This window comes from Hemitrygon akajei, chromosome 10 (genome assembly GCF_048418815.1).
Source record: "Hemitrygon akajei chromosome 10, sHemAka1.3, whole genome shotgun sequence".
Taxonomy (NCBI): Eukaryota; Metazoa; Chordata; class Chondrichthyes; order Myliobatiformes; family Dasyatidae; genus Hemitrygon; species Hemitrygon akajei.
This window is the reverse complement of record NC_133133.1, coordinates 145,350,739-145,372,406: the sequence shown is the minus strand read 5'-3', so window position 1 is coordinate 145,372,406 and position 21,668 is coordinate 145,350,739. Positions and strand designations below refer to the sequence as shown.

Here is a 21,668-nt window from a genome sequence, read left to right as displayed (position 1 = left end):
CAAGTCTCTCAGTTTTTGTGATATGGCTAAATCAAACAGTCACAATAATGTAAGTGTTTGCCAATGATACCAAAACTGATAAGTGTCCTCAGTGCAAAAGCAAAATGCAGCTGCAAGAATGTATCAATAGATTGGTTAGGTGCATAAAAAGTGGAAAATGAGACACTACAGTCAAGACAGAGTGGCAAGATTTTAAATGTTTATTGTGGCATTTCAAATGCACATGTAATCAGGCCACCTGCAAAAAGCAGCATCTATCCAACTCATGGTTATTAAAAAAGTTTCAATGTCGAACAACATCAATTTTAAATTAGCCTTTGAAAACAGACATAGGTAGATAGAGTACACACAGGTAGTTTTGTTATAACATGATAGTTACATTCCAAAGAAAAACTGTGTTATAGAAACTTGTATAATAGCAAAAACTGTTGCAGTTCACTTCACAGCACACACTTAACAGGGTTTACCAGATCATAATTGCACAATGTGGCCAGTATAGTAATGCAAATAGTGTTCCCTAAACCATCAATTGCATTATAACTAATTTGTATTATGGAAATACATTAGAGCAGAACTACCAATATGTTTAAAAGTAAACAGCAAAGAAATGTGTGATGGATCAGTCAATACTCAGAAACTTATAGGGTCAGAGGTATACAGCACAAAAATTGGCACTTAGGCCCTCCATATCACGTCAACCAAGTTGTCCACCTGAGCTGATCTCATTTTGTACATATCTTTCCAAACATTTCCTCTCCATATACCAATCTAAATGCCTTAACTCTTGTAACTATATCTGCCTCTACAGCTTCCCATGACAGATTGTTCAATATACCCACCATTCTCTGTCCAGAAAAGCTCCTCCTTCAAGTATCTTTAAATCTGTCTCCACTCTTCTTGAATCTATGCTGTCTAGTTCTTGACTTCCCTGACTTGGCAAAAAGACTGACAATTCAGTATCTATGCCCTTCATGATTTTACGCATCTTTATAAAGGTCCACCAATTATCCTTCATGACTGTCTTAAGTAATGCTGTGCATTACAAGTTTAAATGTTCTGCACAAGTTATGCATAAAGGCAATCAAATATGTGAGAAACAGAAAGGCAACAAATGATAATTCAGTTTAAAATATTTAACTGCACTTACGTTTTCAGAGTTCCCGACGTCATCAATTCTGTCACCAGCACTATACATTTCTTTCCTTTCAACGTTGATTCCCAAGAATCATAAAATCTGACTATATTCGGATGCTGCAAGCCCTTTAACATTTCAGCTTCTTCTTTAAACCTTTGCCTTTCTGATTTTGACAACTTTCGGTCCTGTTAATAGCAAGTAAACAGTTTCAAGAGCACATTAGTAAATTTGCATGCAGATATGTACACTTGCTATTATAATGTTTCTTGTTGACAGGAGGCAACAAGATCAATGCTGGAAAAATTATTGGTCATCACCAAACTTCCCAAACAAAACATGTAGATGAGTTCCATTGCCTTTCCATCTGTAACTTAAAAGTAAAAATGTGTTTTAACTATCAGTTCCCAGTCCACAAAAGATGCATTTAGAGCTAGCTTCATCTTACTTGCAATGAAAATGACCTCTCTGAAGCCCACTAAATTAATGGAAAGATAAATGATTAAAGACATCTGCTCTTTGAAATAATCCAGACAGAATGCAAAAAAAAAATTCCAAATTGAAGAGTCTTTGCTCAATCTACAATCCATACTCAAATTGAAGGGTTTAAATTATTGTCTCTTCTCAGTACAAGAAATATAATGCAGCAAAATTCTTTTGCTGGCCTCAATAGCTGCCCAATGTGACTACTCTTCAAAAGGCAGAATTTCAACCTCATATCCTAAGCATGGTTGATATTTTTTTAAGATTTCAGTGGCAGGTAGTTTCTCTCTTGTTAAATGGGATTCTAATTTTTTTTCAATGTCTATCCAATATTTAAATAGTTCTATGCTCAGCCACTTAATTCAAGTATTTGTGCAAGTCCGGCTTACTTCAGAGTACAATATACATATGTAAATACCATGGCAATGTGTATTGAAAAAATTTGCCAGCTCACCCAATAAGCAAAAAATGCCAGTTACGTTGCACAGCTCCAGTCACTAATTTTATACTTCATCAATATAACATGCACTAAATACTATGGAGTTACTTGATATGAGCAAATATACTAACCAAGTTCACCAAAATATAAAGTCTTCCTCCCAAATACAAATCTTTTAGTGATATAATTGTGCTAATTGCCAGTAACCTCTTGGTTTTAACACTTTAAATATCACAACTGTAGAGCAGTTATAATTCAAAACTTTTTTCCCTCCCTCAGAACTCAACTCTATTTTCTTTTTCCTTCCTTGCAAAAGTTCTGATGTTGAATATCTCCACTAAGTCATTCTCTATTCTCAATCTTCTTTAGCAAGTCTTCAACCCATAATGAATGTAATACACAAGATTATTTTCAGTAGCAAAAATAAGAGTCTGAATAAACAAGATTCCCTGTCAAGTGTGCTGTTAATGCAAAGTCACTGAAGTCACTGCCCCAATTTTAAATTCCTTCAGAATGTTAAAACACAAAACTAATGTTTCCCAATCTTTTTGCACAAAAGCCATCTGATAACACTTGATAAAATATATCAAAATCTCCACCCCCCCCCCCCCCACCCATCACATTACTCTTAAGGAGCTGGGGACAACAGCAACCGACATCTGGGGCAGCTATCACATGAAATACATCTTTATTCAATGTTGATTTAATGGATTTTGAAACAAAACTACCCCATATTATTAAAACCTCACAGATCCCTTGCATTCTCTGGTACTACTCAACAGGGGGAAGGGGTGAATTGCATAGCACAGCATAGGAAATGTGGCAGCAATAATTATTAATGGTCAGTGGGCTTAATATCAGCATCAGTTTTACTTTCTTGGCTACAATCCATTACACCTAACATTTTCCTGTCTGTAGCCAAGATAATTCAACTAATTCTCCACACATTTTTACTACATATACAGTGGCATGCAAAAGTTTGGGCACCCCTGAATAGTAAGTGAATAGAAGATGAACTAATCTCCAAAAGTTTTACAAGTTAAGATGAAACATTCTTTTCAACATTTTAAGCAAGATTAGTGTATTATTTTTGTTTGGGACAATTTTAGAGTGAAAATAAGGAAAAGAGCACCATGCAAAAGTTTGGGCACCCCAAGAGATTTAAGCTCTCAGGTAACTTTTACCAAGGTCTCAGACCTTAATTAGCTTGTTAGGGCTATGGCTTGTTCACAGTCATCATTAGGAAAGGCCAGGTGATGCAAATTTCAAAGCTTTATAAATACCCCGACTCCTCAAGCCTTGTCCCAACAATCAGCAGCCATGGGCTCCTCTAAGCAGCTGCCTAGCACTCTGAAAATTAAAATAAATGATGCCCACAAAGCAGGAGAAGGCTATAAAAAGATAGCAAAGCATTTTCAGGAAGCCGTTTCCTCAGTTCGTAACGTAATTAAGAAATGGCAGTTAACAGGAACGGTGAAGGTCAAGTTGAGATCTGGAAGACCAAGAAAATTTTCCAAGAGAACTGCTCATAGGATTGCTAGAAAGGCAATAAAAACCCCAGTTTGACTGCAAAAGACCTTCAGGAAGATTTATCAGACTCAAGAGTGGTGGTGCACAGTTTTACTGTGCAGCGACACCTGCACAAATATGACCTTCGTGGAAGAGTCATCAGAAGAAAACCTTTCCTGCATCCTCACCACAAAATTCAGTATCAGAAGTTTGCAAAGGAACATCTAAACAAGCCTGATGCATTTTGGAAAGAAGTCCTGTGGACTGATGAAGTTAAAATAGAACTTTTTGCCACAATGAACAAAGGTATGTTTGGAGAAAAAAGGGTGCAGAATTTCATGAAAAGAACACCTCTCCAACTGTTAAGCACAGGGTGGATCGATCATGCTTTGGTCATGTTGCAGCCAGTGACACAGGTAGAGGGAAGAATGAATGCAGTTAAATACCAGCAAATTTTGGAAGCAAACATCACACTGTCTGTAAAAAAGCTGAAGATGAAAAGAGGATGGCTTCTACAACAGGATAATGATCCTAAAAACACCTCAAAATCCACAATGGACCTCAAGAGGCGCAAGCTGAAGGTTTTGCCATGGTCCGCATAGTCCCCCAACCTAAACATCACCAAAAATCTGTGGATAGACCTCAAAAGAGCAGTGCATGCAAGATGGCCCAAGAATCTCACAGAACTAGAAGACTTTTGCAAGCAGAATGGGCGAAAATCCCCCAAATAAGAATTTAAAGTCTCTTAGCTGGCTACAGAAAGCATTTACAAGCTGCAATACTTGCCAAAGGGAGTGTTACTAAGTACTGACCATGCAAGGTGCCCAAACTTTTGTTTGGGCCCTTTTCCTTTTTTGTTACTTTGAAACTGTAAAAGACGGAAATAAAAAAGTAATCTTGCTTAAAATATTAAAGAAATGTGTTATCTTTAACTTTATGCCTTTTGGAAATCAGGTCATCTTTTACTCACTTAGCTAGTCACAGTAGCAGAACTTTTGACCGGGGGGGGGGGGGGGGTGAGTAAGTAAATAATTCATAAAAATACATACACACACACACATATATAATTGACTTGTACATCAAGAGCAATTCACCAATGAAAAGATCCTTCAGCGGACCAGCTTGCAAATCTATACAGACCTTGCTAATTTTTAAAAAGCTTTGTTAACTACACCAGTTGAAATAATCGTATCAAGATCATTGACCGAAGAATATATCCTTTCGTTAATTCAAGAACCATTTGCAGCCAGAGGAATTGACAAGATTTGAGCATGCAGAAACGTTTCCAGGACTACTAAATTTATCAAGTTCACCAAATTGCATTTCATTCGCAACTCCTCAAGAGTTAAACTGCTAAGTGCTAGGCAATGATCACCTCAGATGTTCTAATGTTCGAACTGAATAACCTAATGTTCAATAGTATTACCATAATTTAAATCCCCAAATTGCAACTTTCTGGCAGTAGTCGATACAACTAGACAGCCACTTAACTATGGCACTCAAGCTAGGTGTCCTGCAGCATGCAACCCAACTATGACAACCCAAACAACAACACACACAAAATGCTGGTGGAACACAGCAGGCCAGGCACCATCTATAGGAGAAGCACTTGTCCACGTTTCGGGCCGAGACCCTTCGTCAGGACTAACCGAAAGGAAAGATAGTAAGAGATTTGAAAGTAGTGGGGGGAGGGGAAAAGGCAAAATGATAGAAGACTGGAGGGGTGGGATGAAGCTAAGAGCTGGAAAGGTGATTGGTGAAAGTGATACCAAGCTGGAGAAGGGAAAGGATCATGGGACCGGAGGCCGCGGGAGAAAGAAAGGTGGGGGGGGGGGGGGGGGGAGAGAAGGACCAGAGGGAGATGGAGAACAGGCATCTTTTCCATCATTTACAAGATAGGAAATTACAGAATGCATCCCACTTGCTTGCACAAATGCAATTCCAACTAGGCCTAGCTTAAGCCCCACCCGTGATATTAAAAATTCATGTCCTCAATGACTAACAAAACCATTGCTGCAAAAAAATGTGCAGACTACAAAATGCACCAGTTGCTTGTCCAAGTAACTCCAACAGCACTTTGAAAATAGCTACCATCATGGAAGCTAAGGCAGCAGGCAAATGCGACACTATCAACTTCAATTTCTCACCAAAGTCATACACCACTGACTTGGAAATATTGCCATTCCTTCTTTACTGTGTTTAAATCCACAAATCTCTTCTGATCAGCAAAATAGGAGCAATTTGTTATAAGAATGGAAGAATTCAAGATGGTGGTACACTACCCATCTTTGAAGCAATTAGTGATGGGTAATAAATGCTGCTATTCCCAGTAATGCCAAAACTGAACAAAGTCAGGATGCAGGACCGAAGCCAGGATGAATATTGGGAGGGGATATCTATTGAACCCAGAAGGATCAGTTTTTCCCCAGCCAACGAATTGGCAAGATAAGCAGAGCATTTAGGCCAAGGCTACCATTTGCTTTGATTTGTATGAAATGACATCTGAACAATAAAAAGACTATAAAACAGATAACTGATTATGGTCATGAAAATTTAGTTTTTAAATCTATCATTTTAATGCTTAAGGATCTGTTAAAATCTTAGTTTACAGTTCATTTAAACAATTTTTTAAAATCCATGCAAAAACACAACTCAGATGTAGTACTGCAAATTTTCTGCTGAAGCAACTCAACTTTTTGATGCATTTTCAGCTGTTTACTTTTTTTGGGAAACAACAAAAATAGTAAAGGCTTCAAGCCGAGAAGAGTAATTTGGTTCCAAATACTAAGCATGGTGGCAGTGAGTCACCTCATGTGCAGCTCCCATTTTCCTGTTGGGACTTGAAGCAACACTAAAGCTGTTAGATCAAAGTACCTGTCTGTATGGTTTTGCTTCTAATTAAAGTAATTCCCATTTATCTGCATTTATGTATCCAGAATTCTCATGCAATCAGCAAAGATTTCTACAAATACTAAGCCATTTCATGTTCATTTTCCAAAATATACAGCAAATATGAACAGCATTTTTGCTTGTACATAATGGTAGGGAACTGTAAGTCAATTTGCACCATCTTCTTTGAAAATGTGGCATTTCCTGAAGGCAAATGCTGTCACACTTTTTTATATTAATGTTTTTCAGCCTTAAAATATAGAATTGCAGAATAAAACATTTAAAAAAGAGATACAACACACACAAAAGGCTGGTGGAACACAGCAGGCCAAGCAGCATTTATAAAGATAAGCACTGTCGACATTTCGGGCCGAGACCCTTCGTCAGGACTAACTGAAAGGAAAGATAATAAGAGATTTGAAAGTAGTGGGGGGAGGGGGAAATGCAAAATGATAGAAGACCAGAGGGGGTGGGATGAAGCTAAGAGCTGGAAAAGTGATTGGCAAGAGTGATACAGAGCTGAAGAAGGGAAAGAAAGGATCATGGGACAAAAGGCCTCAGGAGAAAGAAAGGGGGAGTGGGGGGGAGCAGCAGAGGGAGATGGAGAACAGGCAGAGTGATAGGCAGAGAGAGAAAAAAAACAAACAACTAGATATGTCAGGGATGGGGTAAGAAGGGGAGGGGCATTAACGGAAGTTAGAGAAGTCAGTGTTCATGCCATCAGGTTGGAGGCTACCCAGCCGGTATATAAGGTGTTGTTTCTCCAACCTGAGTTTGGATTCATTTTGACAATAGAGGAGGCCATGGATAGACATATCAAAATGGGAATGGGATATGGAATTAAAATGTGTGGCCACTGGGAGATCCTGCTTTTTCTGGCGGACCGAGCATAGGTGTTCAGCGAAACGGTCTCCCAGTCTGCATCGGGTCTCACCAATATATAAAAGGCTACACCGGGAGCACTGGACGCAGTATACCACACCAGCCGACTCACAGGTGAAGTGTCGCCTCACCTGGAAGGACTGTCTGGGGCCCTGAATGGTGGTGAGGGAGGAAGTGTAAGGGCAGGTGTAGCACTTGTTCCACTTACAAGGATAAGTGCCAGGAGGGAGATCAGTGGGAAGGGATGGGGGGGACAAGTGGACAAGGGAGTCGTGCAGGGAGCGATCCCTGCGGAAAGCAGAAGAGGGGGGAAGATGTGCTTGGTAGTGGGATCCCGTTGGAGGTGGTGGAAGTTACGCAGAATTATACGGTGGACCTGGAGGCTGGTGGGGTGGTAGGTAAGGACAAGGGGAACCCTATCCCGAGTGGGGTGGCAGGCGGATGGGGTGAGGGCAGATGTGCGGGAAATGGGAGAGATGCGTTTGAGAGCAGAGTTGACGGTGGAAGAAGGGAAGCCCCTTTGTTTAAAAAAAAGGAAGACATCTCCTTCATCCTGGAATGAAAAGCCTCATCCTGAGAGCAGATGCAGTGGAGACGGAGGAATTGTGAGAAGGGGATAGCATTTTTGCAAGAGACAGGGTGGGAAGAGGAATAGTGCAGGTTGCAAGAGACAGGGTAGGCAGAGATGACAGCTTGGTAATTTAAAAGGTTTATGAACAAAATAGTGTGCTCTAATTTTTGAACAATTTTGATGGAACAGTATTCATGCAATAAGCCATTTGTCATGGAAGCATGAGGAGTGAGTACAAATGTATACAGAGACCAAACACATTACAATGTGAAGCTATCAAACAGCATGCAAACATACTTAGATATTAATCAAATGAATATTCACCTTGCCATAGTACCAGTATGACAAGCTGATCAGGGCATTTTTTTAAAAAAAAGAAATTCAAGCAATTTCTTACATCTACCCATGCAGCAACTACAGAAATCAATGGTAAAGTCACAAGATTATTGTATGCCATGCAGGACACCAAAGTGACTAATTGCACAACTCTAACTGCATTATTTTAATTGCACAAAAACCATTTCCAAATTATTTTAATCAAGCTGCCTGGAGGTTTTACTAGTACACTAGCAAACACAGCCAGTTCTTTTAAACTGTATCAATTTCTTTGGGCATACCTGAATAAAAACATACCAACTACTTAAGAATATTGCACACTTTATAAAATTAGTATCCAAGTCATTTGGAAATTTAATGGTATAGAAAAAACTAGTTTTAATTCACTCAAAATTTATCCACAGCATTTTAAGGAATCTTTTTCCAAATATTGACCAGTTTTAACTTGAACTTTCAAGCAACTTGCAATGATTCCATAAACATCTGTTGTAGTCAGTTTGTTGGAATAGTTGCACCTCCATCTTTCTTCAAAATTTAATTTGACAATAGATACGCATCTCATGTCTCTTCAGTAAATTGCCCCAAAAATGTTTTTTTTTTGTTAACCTTGGAACAAACAGGCTTTTACAATGTCCAAAAAAACAAACTGTTGGAACCCATTCCTGGTGCAGTTTTGATCGAAAAGATCAACCATTTCTGTCTCCACAGATACTGCCTGACCTACCGAGTTCCAAGAGGCTTTACACTCTAGATTTCAGCAATCTACTACATCTATGACCCATTCTATTGGGCCATTATGGATTCAGCATCACTTGCTCACAGTTAGGCCTTTATGCACCAATGATCAGTGACTTATTTTTGCTGTGCAATACCTTATACAATATCAACAAAAATCTTCAAAATCACAACCATCTTTCTAATCTTCCAAATGGCAAACTGAAAAGACAATTAAGCTATTGTTCATAAGTAATGGTGAACAATACTGCTAATACATTACATTTATCAAAATGCATTATAAACACTGACAGCTAGGGTACTCAATGCTTTCTAGAGTCAATTTTCTTTCTCCTTTTATTATCTTTCCAGATTTAGTTTGCCTTTCTTAACTGGGCCAGCTAGATTCCAAATGTTTTCTCAGTATTTCGTAAGGTTGATTATCTCACAACGGTTTCTGATCAACTCCTATTGTCTCAACTTTTTCTCTAAACGACGTTATTTGTTCAGTTGCTTTGTCTGCATGCAATTTTGACAGAATAAACTGGTAACTTCATTCCAAAAAAAATGTTATGAATTGAAATTCCATTTATCATCGTCTAAAATTTAAGCAGCATTTCTTTTTAGGCCAATTGGTGAAAGAACTAAATTTGAAAATTATATCCAGCCAAACCCAAAATATTCTAACCTGTGTTCAATTTATTCAATGAATATAGTTAACAGTTCACTGTTCTTCATTGGTCTTCAATTGGATTTCACACAATATATTGTAACATACCATTAAAAACTGTTGAGATTACTTTCCTAGTAGCTTCACATCATAACAAATCTCAGAAGTTCAAAATACAATCAAACTCCCTACAGTTTAGCTCTTAATCTTTAAACAAAAAGGTTTTCTATTTTCTTTCAAATTTTCAAAGACATTAATTATCCGTCAAATGCTTGTCAGGTCTTCTGACGTTGGTAACTCAGGTTTATAGAAACATGTTGAAACACAGGATTGAAAATACTTAGAACAGAGAACACAGAACAATACAGCACAGAAACATGCCCTTCAACCCACAATGTTGTTCTGAACCAATTAAATTAGTAATCAAATGGCTAACTACACTAATCTCATCTGCCTACACAATGTCCATATCCCTCCACTTTCCTCACATTTATGTGGATGTATATAAAAACCTATTAGGAGTCCCTAATATATCTGCCAACACTAGGCAATGCATTCCAGGCCTCCACCACTGTCTAAACAAAAACTTACCCATCATATCTCCTTTAAAATTACACCATCTTACCTTATATGCATGCCCTCTGGTATTAGGCATTTCAACCCTGGAAAAAAGATATTGCCTGTCTATCTATACACTCAATCTTATAAACCTCTATCAGATCTCCCCTCAGTCTCTGCCACTCCACAGCAAATAACCCAAGTATGTCCAACCTCTCATTATAGTAACTTGCCCTCTAATCCAGGCAACATCCTGGTAAAACTCTTCTGCACCCTCTCCAAAGCCTCGTCATTATTCCCATTATGGGGTGACCAGAAAGGTATGCAATATTCAGATGTAGCCTAGTTTTATACAGCTGCAACATAACTTCCTGACTTTTGAACTCGATGTCTCGACCAATAAAGGCAAGCATGTCATATGCCTGCTTAACCACACTATCAACCTGTGTAGTCTCTTTCAAGGAGCTATAAATTTGGACCTCAAGATCCCACTGCTCCTCAGCATTGTTAAAAGTCTTACCCTTAACAGTATACTATCTCTTTACATTTGACCTACCATGGTGCAACACTTCACATTTGGCCAGGTTAAACTCCATCTGCCACTTCTTTGCCCATTTATACAAATGATCTATATCCCACTGTATTTGATGCCAGTCATCTATGTTATCCACAGCGCCACCAGTCTTCGTATCATCTCCAAACTTACTAAACCACCCATCCACCTACATATTCATCCATGTCATTTATATACATCACAAACAGCAGAGTTTCTAGCACAGATCCCTGCAGAAGACCACTAACACAGACCTCCAACTAAAATAAGACCCTGCACCACCATCCTCTGTCTTCCATGGGTACGCCAGTTCTGAATCCAACAGCCAATTGACCATTGATCCCATGCATATTAATACATTCAGCATTGATCTCCCTATTCTCCACATCCTTCTCCTTGGTAAATACTGATGCAAAGTCCTCATTTAGGACTTCATCCACATCCTTTATATCCAAGCAAATGTTCCCCCCTTTATCCTCAAATGGTCTCACCCTCTCCCTGGTTATTCTCTTGCTCATTGGGATTCACTTTAATCCTAACAGACAATGACTTTTCATCGGCTCGCCTGTCTTTCCTAATTCTTTTCTTGAGTTCTTTTCTGGCTCCTTTCTAATCTTCAAAGGTTCTGTTTGATTCAAGCTTCCTAATCTTTACTTTGCCATCCTTGTCCTTCCTTCCTGACTGGAATATACTTGTCCTATAATCTGTGTAGTTGGTGTTTAAGCACCCTCCATGTCAGATGTGGACTTGCCCAAAAATAGCTGTTCCCAATCAACTCTCCCTAGTTACTGCCTAATGCTCTCGTAATTTGCCCTGCTCCAGTTTAATACTCCCCCATAAGGTTCATACTTACCCTTATCTTAAAACTTAAGCAGTTCCCTACTGCTCACCCACTAAAAGCTCAGTCACCTAGCCAGGCTCATTACATACACCAGGTCCAGTATAGTCCCTCCTCTTGGACAACTTACATACTAATTTAAGAAACCCTCCTGAATACACCTAACAAAGTGTGCCCCATCTGATCCACTTACACTAAGGTCCCAGTTTAAATTTGGGAAGTTGAAATCCCCCATGACAACAACCCTATTGTTTTAGTACCTTTCCTTAATCTGCCTGCACATCTATTCCTCACTACCCAAATGGCTATTTTGGGGTGGGGGGGGGGGTCTGTAGTACAATCCCATCAGAGTGATTGCACCATTCCTATTTTTTGATTTGTAACTATATAGACTCAATGAATGAACCCTCCATTATGCCCGAATGTAGCTGTAATATTGTCCCTGATTAGTAGTGCAACTCTTCCCCCAACTCCCCCCCCACCCTTATCCCCCTCTCCGTCTTTTCAAAACATCAGTCCCTCTCTCAAGCAAGTCTCTGTAATGGCCACAACATGATAATTCCATGTATTGATTCACACTCTAAATTCATCACCTTTACCCATCTTGTGACTGACAAGAGAAGTCAAAGCCGACAGAAAAGCCAAAGAGAGGGCATATAATAGAGCAAAAAAAAGTGAGAAGTTAGAGGATTGGGAAGTTTTTAAAACCTACCGAAGGCAACTAAAAAAAAGTCATTAAGTTAAAAATGGAATACGAAGGTAAGCTAACCAATAATATCAAAAAGGGTACCAAAAGTTTCTTTGGAGTAAAAGAGAGGCAAGATATTGGACTGCTGGATAGGTAGTAATGGAGACAAGGAAATGGCAGGCGAACTGATTAAGTATTTTGCAACAGTCTTCACCTGAAGGCACAAGCAGTACGCCAGAAGTTTGAGAATGACAGGGGACAGTAGTGTGTTAAATTGCAATTCCTAGAGAGAAGGTTCTTGGGAAACTGAAAGGTCTGAAGGTAGGCAAGTCACCTGGACCATACGGCCTACACCTGAGTTCTGAAAGAGGTGACCGACGAGATTGTGGAGGCATTAGTAAGGATCATACAAGAATCACTAGATTCTGGCATGGTTCTAGAAGAATGGAAAGTCGCAAATGTCACTCTACTCTTCAAAAAAGAGACAGAAGAATAGGCCAGTTAGTTTACCTCAGTGGTTGGGAGGATGTTGGAGTCAATTATTAAGGATGTGGTTTCATGGTACTCAGAGGCACATGATAAAGTAGGCCATAGTCAGCATGAATTTCTCAAGTGAAAATCTTGCTTGACAAATCTATTGGAATTCTTTGAAGAAATAACAAGCAGTATGGACAAAGGAGAATCAATTGATGTTGTGTACTTGGGTTTTCAGAAGGCCTTTGACAAGGTACCACACGAGGTTGCTTAACAAGCCACGAGCCCATGGTACTACAGGAAAGATTCTAGCATGGATAAAGCAATGGCTGATTGGCAGGAGGCAAAGAGAGGAAATAAAGGGAGCTTTTTCTGGTTGGCTGCCGGTGACTAGTGGTATTTTACAGGGGTCTGTGTTGGGACTGCTTTTTATATGTCAATGATTTGGATGGATTTGATGGCTTTTATGGCCAAGTTTGCAGATGATACAAAGATAGGTGGAGGAGCAGTTTGTTCTGAGGAAGTGGAGAGGCTACAGAAGGACTTGGATTAGGAGAATGGGCAAAGTAGCAGCAGATGGTATACAGTGTCGTGAAGTGTATGGTCATGCACTTTGGTAAAATAAAAGTGTAGACTATTTTCTAAATCAAGATAAGCTTCAAAAATTTGAGATGTAAAGGGACTCAGGAGTGTTTGTGCAGGATTCCCTGAAGGTTGATTTGCAGGTTGAGTCAGTGGTGAGGAAGACAAATACAATGTTAGCATTCATTTCAAGAGGACTAGAATATAAAAGCAAGGATGTAATGTTGAGGCTTTATAAAGCACTGGTGAGGCCTCACTTGGAGTACTGTGAGCAGTTTTGGGCCCCTTTTCTTAGAAAAGATGCGCTGAAACTGGAGATGTTTCCAAGGAGGTTCACTAAAATGATTCCAGGATTGAATGGCTTGTCATATGAAGATTGTTTGATGGCTCTAGGCCTGTATTCACTAGAATTCAGCAGAATAAGAGGTGACCTCATTGAAACCAATAGAATGTTGAAAGGCCTCGATAGAGAGAATATGGAGAGGATGTTTCCTAAGGTGGGGGAGTCTAAAACCAGAGGACACCAGCCTCAGATTAGAGGGGCATCCTTTTAGAACGAAGACATGGAGGAATTTCTTTAGCCAGAGAGTGGTGAATCTGTGGCAATCATTGCCACAGGTGGCTGTGGAGGCCTAGTCATTGGGTATATTTAAGGCAGAGGTTGATAGATTCATGATTAGTCAGGGCATGAAGGGATATTGGGAAAGGCAGGAGATTGGGGCTAAGAGGGAAAATGGATCAGCCATGATGAAATGATGGAGCAAACTCCATGAGCCAAATGGCCTAATTCTTATAATACTTTAAGTATCAAAATACACTCATTTTAAACTATCTGCCTCATCATATCTATTAATTTGCTCCCACCTGTTTTTACTGGCCCAGACATCTACCTTCCACTGCATCCCTCCATTTTCTGACCTGGTTCTCATCCCCCCCCCCCCCCCTCTAGTTTAAACCCTCCCAAGTAGTACTACCAGCCTACACTGAGCCAGGAAATTGGTTCCACTCCAGTTTAGATGCAACGCAACCCTCTTGTACAGGTCACCCCTGCAGCAGAAAATGTTACAATGATCCAAGAACCTGAAATCCTGACCCCTGCACCACTTCCTCTGCCACTCATTCATCTGTATCATCATCCTATTCCTGCTCTGACTAGCATACAGCACTGGGAGAAATCCAGAGATCTTTCCAAACTCACTCTACTCTCTGCACAGGACCTCTTGCACTTTTCTACCCACATCATTGGTGCCAATGTGCACCACTACATCCGGCTGTTCACCCTCCCCTTGAGAATATTCAACAGCCACTTCAAGACATCATGGACCCTAGCATCTTGGAGGCAGCACCATCCTGGCTTCTCTACCGCAGCCACAGAATCTCCTGTCCATTCCTCTATCATGTCTCCTACCACTATCACTCTGCCTGACTTTATCCTTCCTTGCTGAACCCAAGGACCAGCCAGAGTGCCACTGGCCTGCTGCTGCTGCTGCTGCGCCTTGATGGGTCATCATCCCCAGCAGTATCCAAAGGGGTATACTTGTAGCTGACAGGAATGGCCACAAAAGAACCCTGCAGACAGCTTACTCCCCTCACTTCTCCTGTTGGGTAGCTAACTACTATCTGAAGCCAACACTCTGGGAGTGACCACTTTAGTACATTTTCATCTATATTGTTTTCAGCCTCCCAGATGGTCCTGAGCTCTATTTCTTTAACCTTGTTAGTCAGGAGCTAAAGGTGGGTGCACTTCCTGCTGATGTAGTCATCAAGGAGTCTGTTAGGTACCCTGAAATCCTACATCTCTCAGGAAGAGTCTTAACCACCCAGCCTACACTGAACTAAGGATTTAGAGACAACAAAATAACTTACCTGTACCTTCTCTGAAATCTTTTGTGTTTTACACTCACCTAAGTCACTTACTCAGCCTCTTCTCATCGAGCTTTAGCTGCAACTTCAAGCCAAAGTTCCACCATCAAAACAAATGATAACAAATGACTTAAGTATCCCTAGCCTTCGCCTGTTCTCGACAAGCCTAAACCAACAAAGGGCTGCTCTGCTCAAACCCTCCTTTTTATTGGCTCAAATCAAACTCACGTCCAGTGAGACTTGGTCTTTTCAAATGGCTCCTGGCCTGCAACAATGTCACTCTTTCACTCCCTAATTCAAAAATATGGATAAATACTTGCTTCCAGTTAGAAAAATACAACTGAGCAATGATACATAAACCTCAAATGGGTCATCAAATATGCAATACATTACAGCACAAAATTGTTTTCCCAATACATATTAATTGCCTACAAAATGCACAAACAGTAAGATCTATATAATAGTGCATCTTAGCTCGTGCAGTTTTGTGGTTTTTTTAAAAAAAGACGTGCAGTAGACAAAAGTATTGAATTTACCCAGTCAATCCAAATACTACAAATATCTTCTCATGTTCTACATTCTTCATCTATTTGTCACTGGCCAAAAGAATTAGCCAACTAACTCCCTTACTATCATCCCTGAAACATTAATGGCCTTTCAAAATCAGTTTACTTAAAAGATAATGAAGGAATTCCACGACAATAATTCATAACAATTTACAAAGAAGTCAAAAGCACAAAGAATGTAATATACTGTGGCAGAATTGCATTACTTGGGATTGTGATGGCAATTCCTATACTCTAACCAGTTTCAATCATGCAATTTGAAGAATGCCAGGATTATTAACTTAAAGAAATAACAAGTATAACATTGTTTTGGTATCCTTCTGCACACTTAATTCCATTATGAAATACAGCATTCCTTTATTAAATGTTGCTCACCTGAAGAAACCAAATGGAACTTGTTAGCAGCTAAGTATCAAATATATAGGAATCAATATTTCAATGAGGAAAAAATGATACTATGAATGAGAAGGAATCCATCAATCTTAATCATCTCCATTTTCAAAAAATATATATTAGATAAAGCCTCAAAAAAAAAGTTTAAAGAGAAAGTTAAATGAATGGACAAGGTGGCAGCGAATGGAAAAGAGAACTACCAACTCTGGGAACAAAAAAAAAGCTGCTGAATAAATTCAATTGATTAGGCAGTATCAATGGAAGCAGAGGTTTTTTTTACTTCAAGAATAAACATCATAGCAATGTTTATGCATTATATATATTTTACACACACACACACACAAAACAGTAGGAAACGGTCATATGGTCAATACAATGATCAGCCAATACTTTTAACATATAACACCATTACTACTCATGTGGCCTCCTGGGGCAATACACCCTTTCATTACAGCTGGCAAGAAATAGGTTGGGGTGATGAACCTATGGCAAGACTGCCCAAGATAAAATGCGCAAAAATATGGTTGGCACAGGACATACAGTGCTGCGCGTTGATCTTTTAAACCCCACTCATAATAAATAATATAATTAGGTATTTTTTATTATCAAATGAAACAGTGAGGTGTTTTTTTTTACAACCTGAGAGTAGTGAGATGTTTTCACAAGAAATGCCAGCTCAGGCCAGCTTGATGCTAGCTAGACAGTTGAAAGAACTGCCTTATATATTTATTAATAATAAAATAATGAATAATGTTAATAAGAAACAGGACATCCTTTTTTCTTACAAAAGTCCACAGTTACTGTTACTAATTCAATCAAAGATAATTCTCCTCAAAATTACCATGAGTTTTTTTTAGATTTACTTAGTAAGAAGGCAGCACACTCAGGCACAGCTGCTTCTAAGGGGCCAACTAAAGTTGTTATTGTCTTCTTAAAACATTCTTTTAATGATTGCAAGGCCCTGCCGGACATTAAGAGCTAAAGTACTGCAGGTCTACCTCATTAGCGAGTTGCTCATTGGTGGAGAAACTGAAGTAGCTGGGGTTGGAGCAGACCTTGCAACAGAGGAGTTGGTGTGCAAAGGTGGTGTGAAGCCTAACAGCAAGTGATTGTCTTAGTTACTTTTCTTGTAATGGCAAGACCCTGTTTGACATTGGTAACATGGAATGCTGCAAGTCCAATTCTCTCTTTTATTGCCAAATAGTGGGTGGAAACGATGGGGAGCTGTGTGGCCTCAGTCATAACAAGGGCTAGGCCTCAAAATGTGTTGCTTGCTTGCTGCCACCCAGGAGAGGGGTGAGTCTGTGCTCCACTGGAGTACCAGAAGCTGTGTGGCCCTGCTCCACGCTGGAGTTAGTGCTGCTCTCCAGTGTTCATTCAGCAGAAGACAAAATGTATTGTTCTCACCTGCAGACTATTGCAACATTCATGGACTTGGGTACAAGGACTATATTTTTTTGTGTGACTATTCTGTTGCTGCTTTATGTGCCTTGTGCTGCATATGACTGTTGGCACTGTGTTTTATACCTTGGCCCCAGAGTAACACTGTTCTGTTCATGGTGGTTCCTCAAGGTTGTTATAGCCGGGGCTGGCAGTGGGTATAAGCTCCCACTACATATTAAATGATCCCAACAGTGGGAGTCTCAAATTGCCTCTAACAAGTCCACTCCTGGCCTCCATATGTGGCTTAACTGCTTATCAGCCCTACTGACAGGAGAGAGGGCAAAGGAGGGTTGCTGGTGCCTTAAAACCAGTCACTTCAGGCAGATGTGACTCATCAACTGTGGTTGGCAGCTCATCGAGGACACTCTGATGATAATCTTGCGGCTATCCCCACTTAGAGAAGGTTTCAGGAGTAAACCCCAAAGAAAAATCTGGAGCTGGAGTCCCTAAGGCAGTCCTACATTGAATTCAACCCTGACTGGCAATTCCTGCAACAGCACTGGTGCCAACTGTATCAGTCTTTGCTATTCTTTCGAATTCCTCAGCTATGTAGAGAGGGGGAGCTTGCTACATGGACAATGGCTGGGTCTCCATATCGTACTGGCCTGGCTTGCATATCATGTAGAAAGCTAGTACACAGCATCCATGATCAACCCAGATTAAGTGTGAAGTGGTTCATTTTGGTAGGTCAAATATGATGGCAGAATATAGTATTAATGGTAAGACTCTTGGCAGTGTGGAGGATCAGAGGGATTTTGGGGTCCGAGTCCATAGGACGAAGGCGTATAGTGTATTGGCCTTCATCAATCGTGGAATTGAATTTAGGAGCCAAGGGGTAATGTTACAGCTACATAGGACCCTGGTCAAACCCCACTTGGAGTACTGTGCTCAGTTCTGATCGCCTCACTACAGGAAGAATGTGGAAGCCACAGAAAGGGTGCATAAGAGATTTACAAGGATGTTACCTGGATTGGGGAGCATGCCTTATGAGAATAGGTTGAGTGAACTCGGCCTTTTCTCCTTGGAGCGAAGGAGGATGAGAGGTAACCTGATAGAGGTGCATAAGATGATGAGAGGCATTGATCATGTATGTAGTCAGAGGCTTTTTCCCCCAGGGCTGAAATGGTTGCCACAAAAGGACACAGGTTTAAGGTGCTGAGGAATAGGTACAGGAGAGATATCAGGAGTAAGTATTTTTTTCCTCAGAGTGGTGAGTGCATGGAATTGGCTGCTGGCAACGGAGGAGGCGGATACGATAGGGTCTTTTAAGAGGCTTTTAGATAAGTACATGGAGCTTAGTAAAATAGAGGACTATAGGTAAGCCTAGTAATTTCTGAGGTAGGGACATGTTCGGCACAACTGTGTAGGCCGAAGGACTGTATTGTGCTCTAGGTTTTCTATGTTTCCAACCCCTGTCAACAGAGTGCTGCAACCAATTCATGGATTTTCATGAATGACAATTAAACTTGAACTTGAAGGTTACTGCCAATTTGAGCACACACTTCCAGTGGGCTGCACCTACAGAAATAAGTGGATCCAGGTGAGCAGGGTAATGATAGGCAGATCAGGTGGATGGAGATAGAAGCAGAGACTGGAAAGTAATTAGTGGAGACAAAGGGCTGCAGATTCTAGAATCTGTTAAGTAAGGAAGGGAATAAGGGGATAAGGAACCATTGAGATGAAGCAATAGACCTGAGGGAAGTTTGTGTAGAGATAGCAGGAGCTCTGACAGAGATCTTTCAGATGTCATTAGAAACGGGGATTGTGCCGGAGGATTGGCGTATTGCTCATGTGGTTCCATTGTTTAAAAAGGGTTCTAGATGTAAGCCTAGCAATTATAGACCTGTCAGTTTGACATCAGTGGTGGGTAAATTAATGGAAAGTATTCTTAGAGATAGTATTTATAATTATCTGGATAGACAGGATCTGATTAGGAGTAGCCAGCATGGATTTGTGCGTGGAAGGTCATCTTTGACAAACCTTATTGAATTTTTTGAAGAAGTTACGAGGAATGTTGATGAGGGTAAGGCAGTGGATGTAGTCTATATGGACTTCAGCAAGGCCTTTGACAAAGTTCCACATGGAAGGTTAGTTAAGAAGGTTCAGTCGTTAGGTATTAATGCTGGAGTAATAAAATGGATTCAACAGTGGCTAGATGGGAGATGCCAGAGAGTAGTGGTGGATAACTGTTTATCGGGATGGAGGCCAGTGACTAGCGGGGTGCCTCAGGGATCTGTTTTGGGCCCAATGTTGTTTGTAATATACATAAATGATCTGGATGATGGGGTGGTAAATTGGATTAGTAAGTATGCTGATGATACTAAGGTAGGAGGTGTTGTGGATAATGAGGTGGGTTTTCAAAGCTTGCAGGGAGATTTATGCCGGTTAGAAGAATGGGCTGAACGTTGGCAGATGGAGTTTAATGCTGAGAAGTGTGAGGTTCTATATTTTGGCAGGAATAATCCAAATAGAACATACAGGGTAAATGGTAGGGCATTGAGGAATGCAGTGGAACAGAGAGATCTAGGAATAACAGTGCATAGTTCCCTGAAGGTGGAGTCTCATGTAGATAGGGTGGTGAAGAAGGCTTTTGGAACGCTGGCCTTTATAAATCAGAGCATTGAGTACAGAAGTTGGGATGTAATGTTAAAATTGTACAAGGCATTGGTAAGGCCAAATTTGGAATATTGTGTACAGTTCTGGTCACCGAATTATAGGAAAGATATCAATAAATTAGAGAGAGTGCAGAGACGATTTACTAGGATGTTACCTGGGTTTCAGCACTTAAGTTACAGAGAAAGGTTGAACAAGTTAGGTCTCTATTCATTGGAGCGTAGAAGGTTGAGGGGGGATTTGATCGAGGTATTTAAAATTTTGAGAGGGATAGATAGAGTTGACGTGAATAGGCTGTTTCCATTGAGAGTAGGGGAGATTCAAATGAGAGGACGTGATTTGAGAGTTAAGGGGCAAAAGTTTAAGGGAAACACGAGGGGGTATTTCTTTACTCAGAGAGTGATAGCTGTGTGGAATGAGCTTCCTGTAGAAGTAGTAGAGGCCAGTTCAGTTGTGTCATTTAAGGTAAAATTGGATAGGTATATGGACAGGAAAGGAGTGGAGGGTTATGGGCTGAGTGCGGGTAGGTGGGACTAGGTGAGGTTAAGAGTTCGGCACGGACTAAGAGGGCCGAGATGGCCTGTTTCCGTGCTGTGATTGTTATATGGTTACATGGTTAATAGGAAATCCACTAGATCACGTGTATGGGTGATATACAGATGGAATGGACTGTCAGCTCCTGCTTCACCCCACCCCTTCAACTCTTTGTACTGGACATCTCTCTTCTGCACTCAGACACAGGATCTTGACCAGAATCATTGACAATTCCCCTACCTTGAAAAATGTAGACTCATCTGCTAAGTTCCTGCAGCAGTTTGTTCTTTGCTCCAGATTCCAGTATCTACAACTAGTATTAGCCATAATGGACAAACAAAAATGGCTGAGGTACATAAAGCACCATCACAGGAGTGAAATGGAAGATTCAGCCTCAGTATGTTCCAAATAAGAAAAGCAATGGAATTCTTAATACAAGAACTCACAACTTTCTCCTACAATCCCATGGATATTCAGGAGTATACAAAATGGAATAAGACTAAATAAAACCTCCAAGACCATAAGCCATAAAATAGAATTAGACCATTCTGCCCATCAAGCCTGTATCACCATTTGATCATGGCTCATTTATTTTCCCTCTCAACCAATTTTCCTGCCTTCTCCCCAACCACTGATGCCCTTCCAAATTAAGAACTATCAATCTTCACTTTAAATGTACCCAATTGCCTCCACAGCTGTTTGTGGCAATGTATCCCCTCAGATTCACTAGTACCTGCTTAAAAAAAATTCCTCATCTCTATTCTAAAGGGTCATCTTCTATTCCAAGGCTGTAGCTTCCTGTCATATAGATTCTCCCAATATTGGAATCATCTCCACATCAGTCTATCCACACCTTTCAATATCCAGTAGGCTTCAATAAAGCACCCCCCAACCTATTATTCTAAACTCCACAAGTACAGACCCAAAGCCATCAAATA

The 21,668-nt window shown here is 40.3% G+C and overlaps 1 protein-coding gene and 1 long non-coding RNA gene across 23 annotated transcripts in view; one reads left to right on the top strand and one right to left on the bottom strand.

Moving 5' to 3' along the window:
• LOC140734773 (uncharacterized) overlaps nucleotides 1-21,668 on the top strand; it is a 65,318-nt gene that overhangs the window by 17,952 nt on the left and 25,698 nt on the right. The window lies entirely within an intron of this gene.
• The window catches only part of LOC140734771 (serine/threonine-protein kinase WNK1-like), a 153,704-nt gene that overhangs the window by 124,498 nt on the left and 7,538 nt on the right, over nucleotides 1-21,668 (bottom strand). For all 19 annotated transcript variants that reach the window (XR_012100611.1, XR_012100612.1, XM_073059239.1 and 16 more), the window contains exon 2: nucleotides 1,148-1,320. Coding sequence is in view for 17 of the 19 variants with exons in the window: in XM_073059239.1 (XP_072915340.1) it covers nucleotides 1,148-1,320 (173 nt within the window). In the remaining 2 variants the exon portion in view is untranslated. The remainder of the gene's footprint in view (nucleotides 1-1,147; nucleotides 1,321-21,668) is intronic.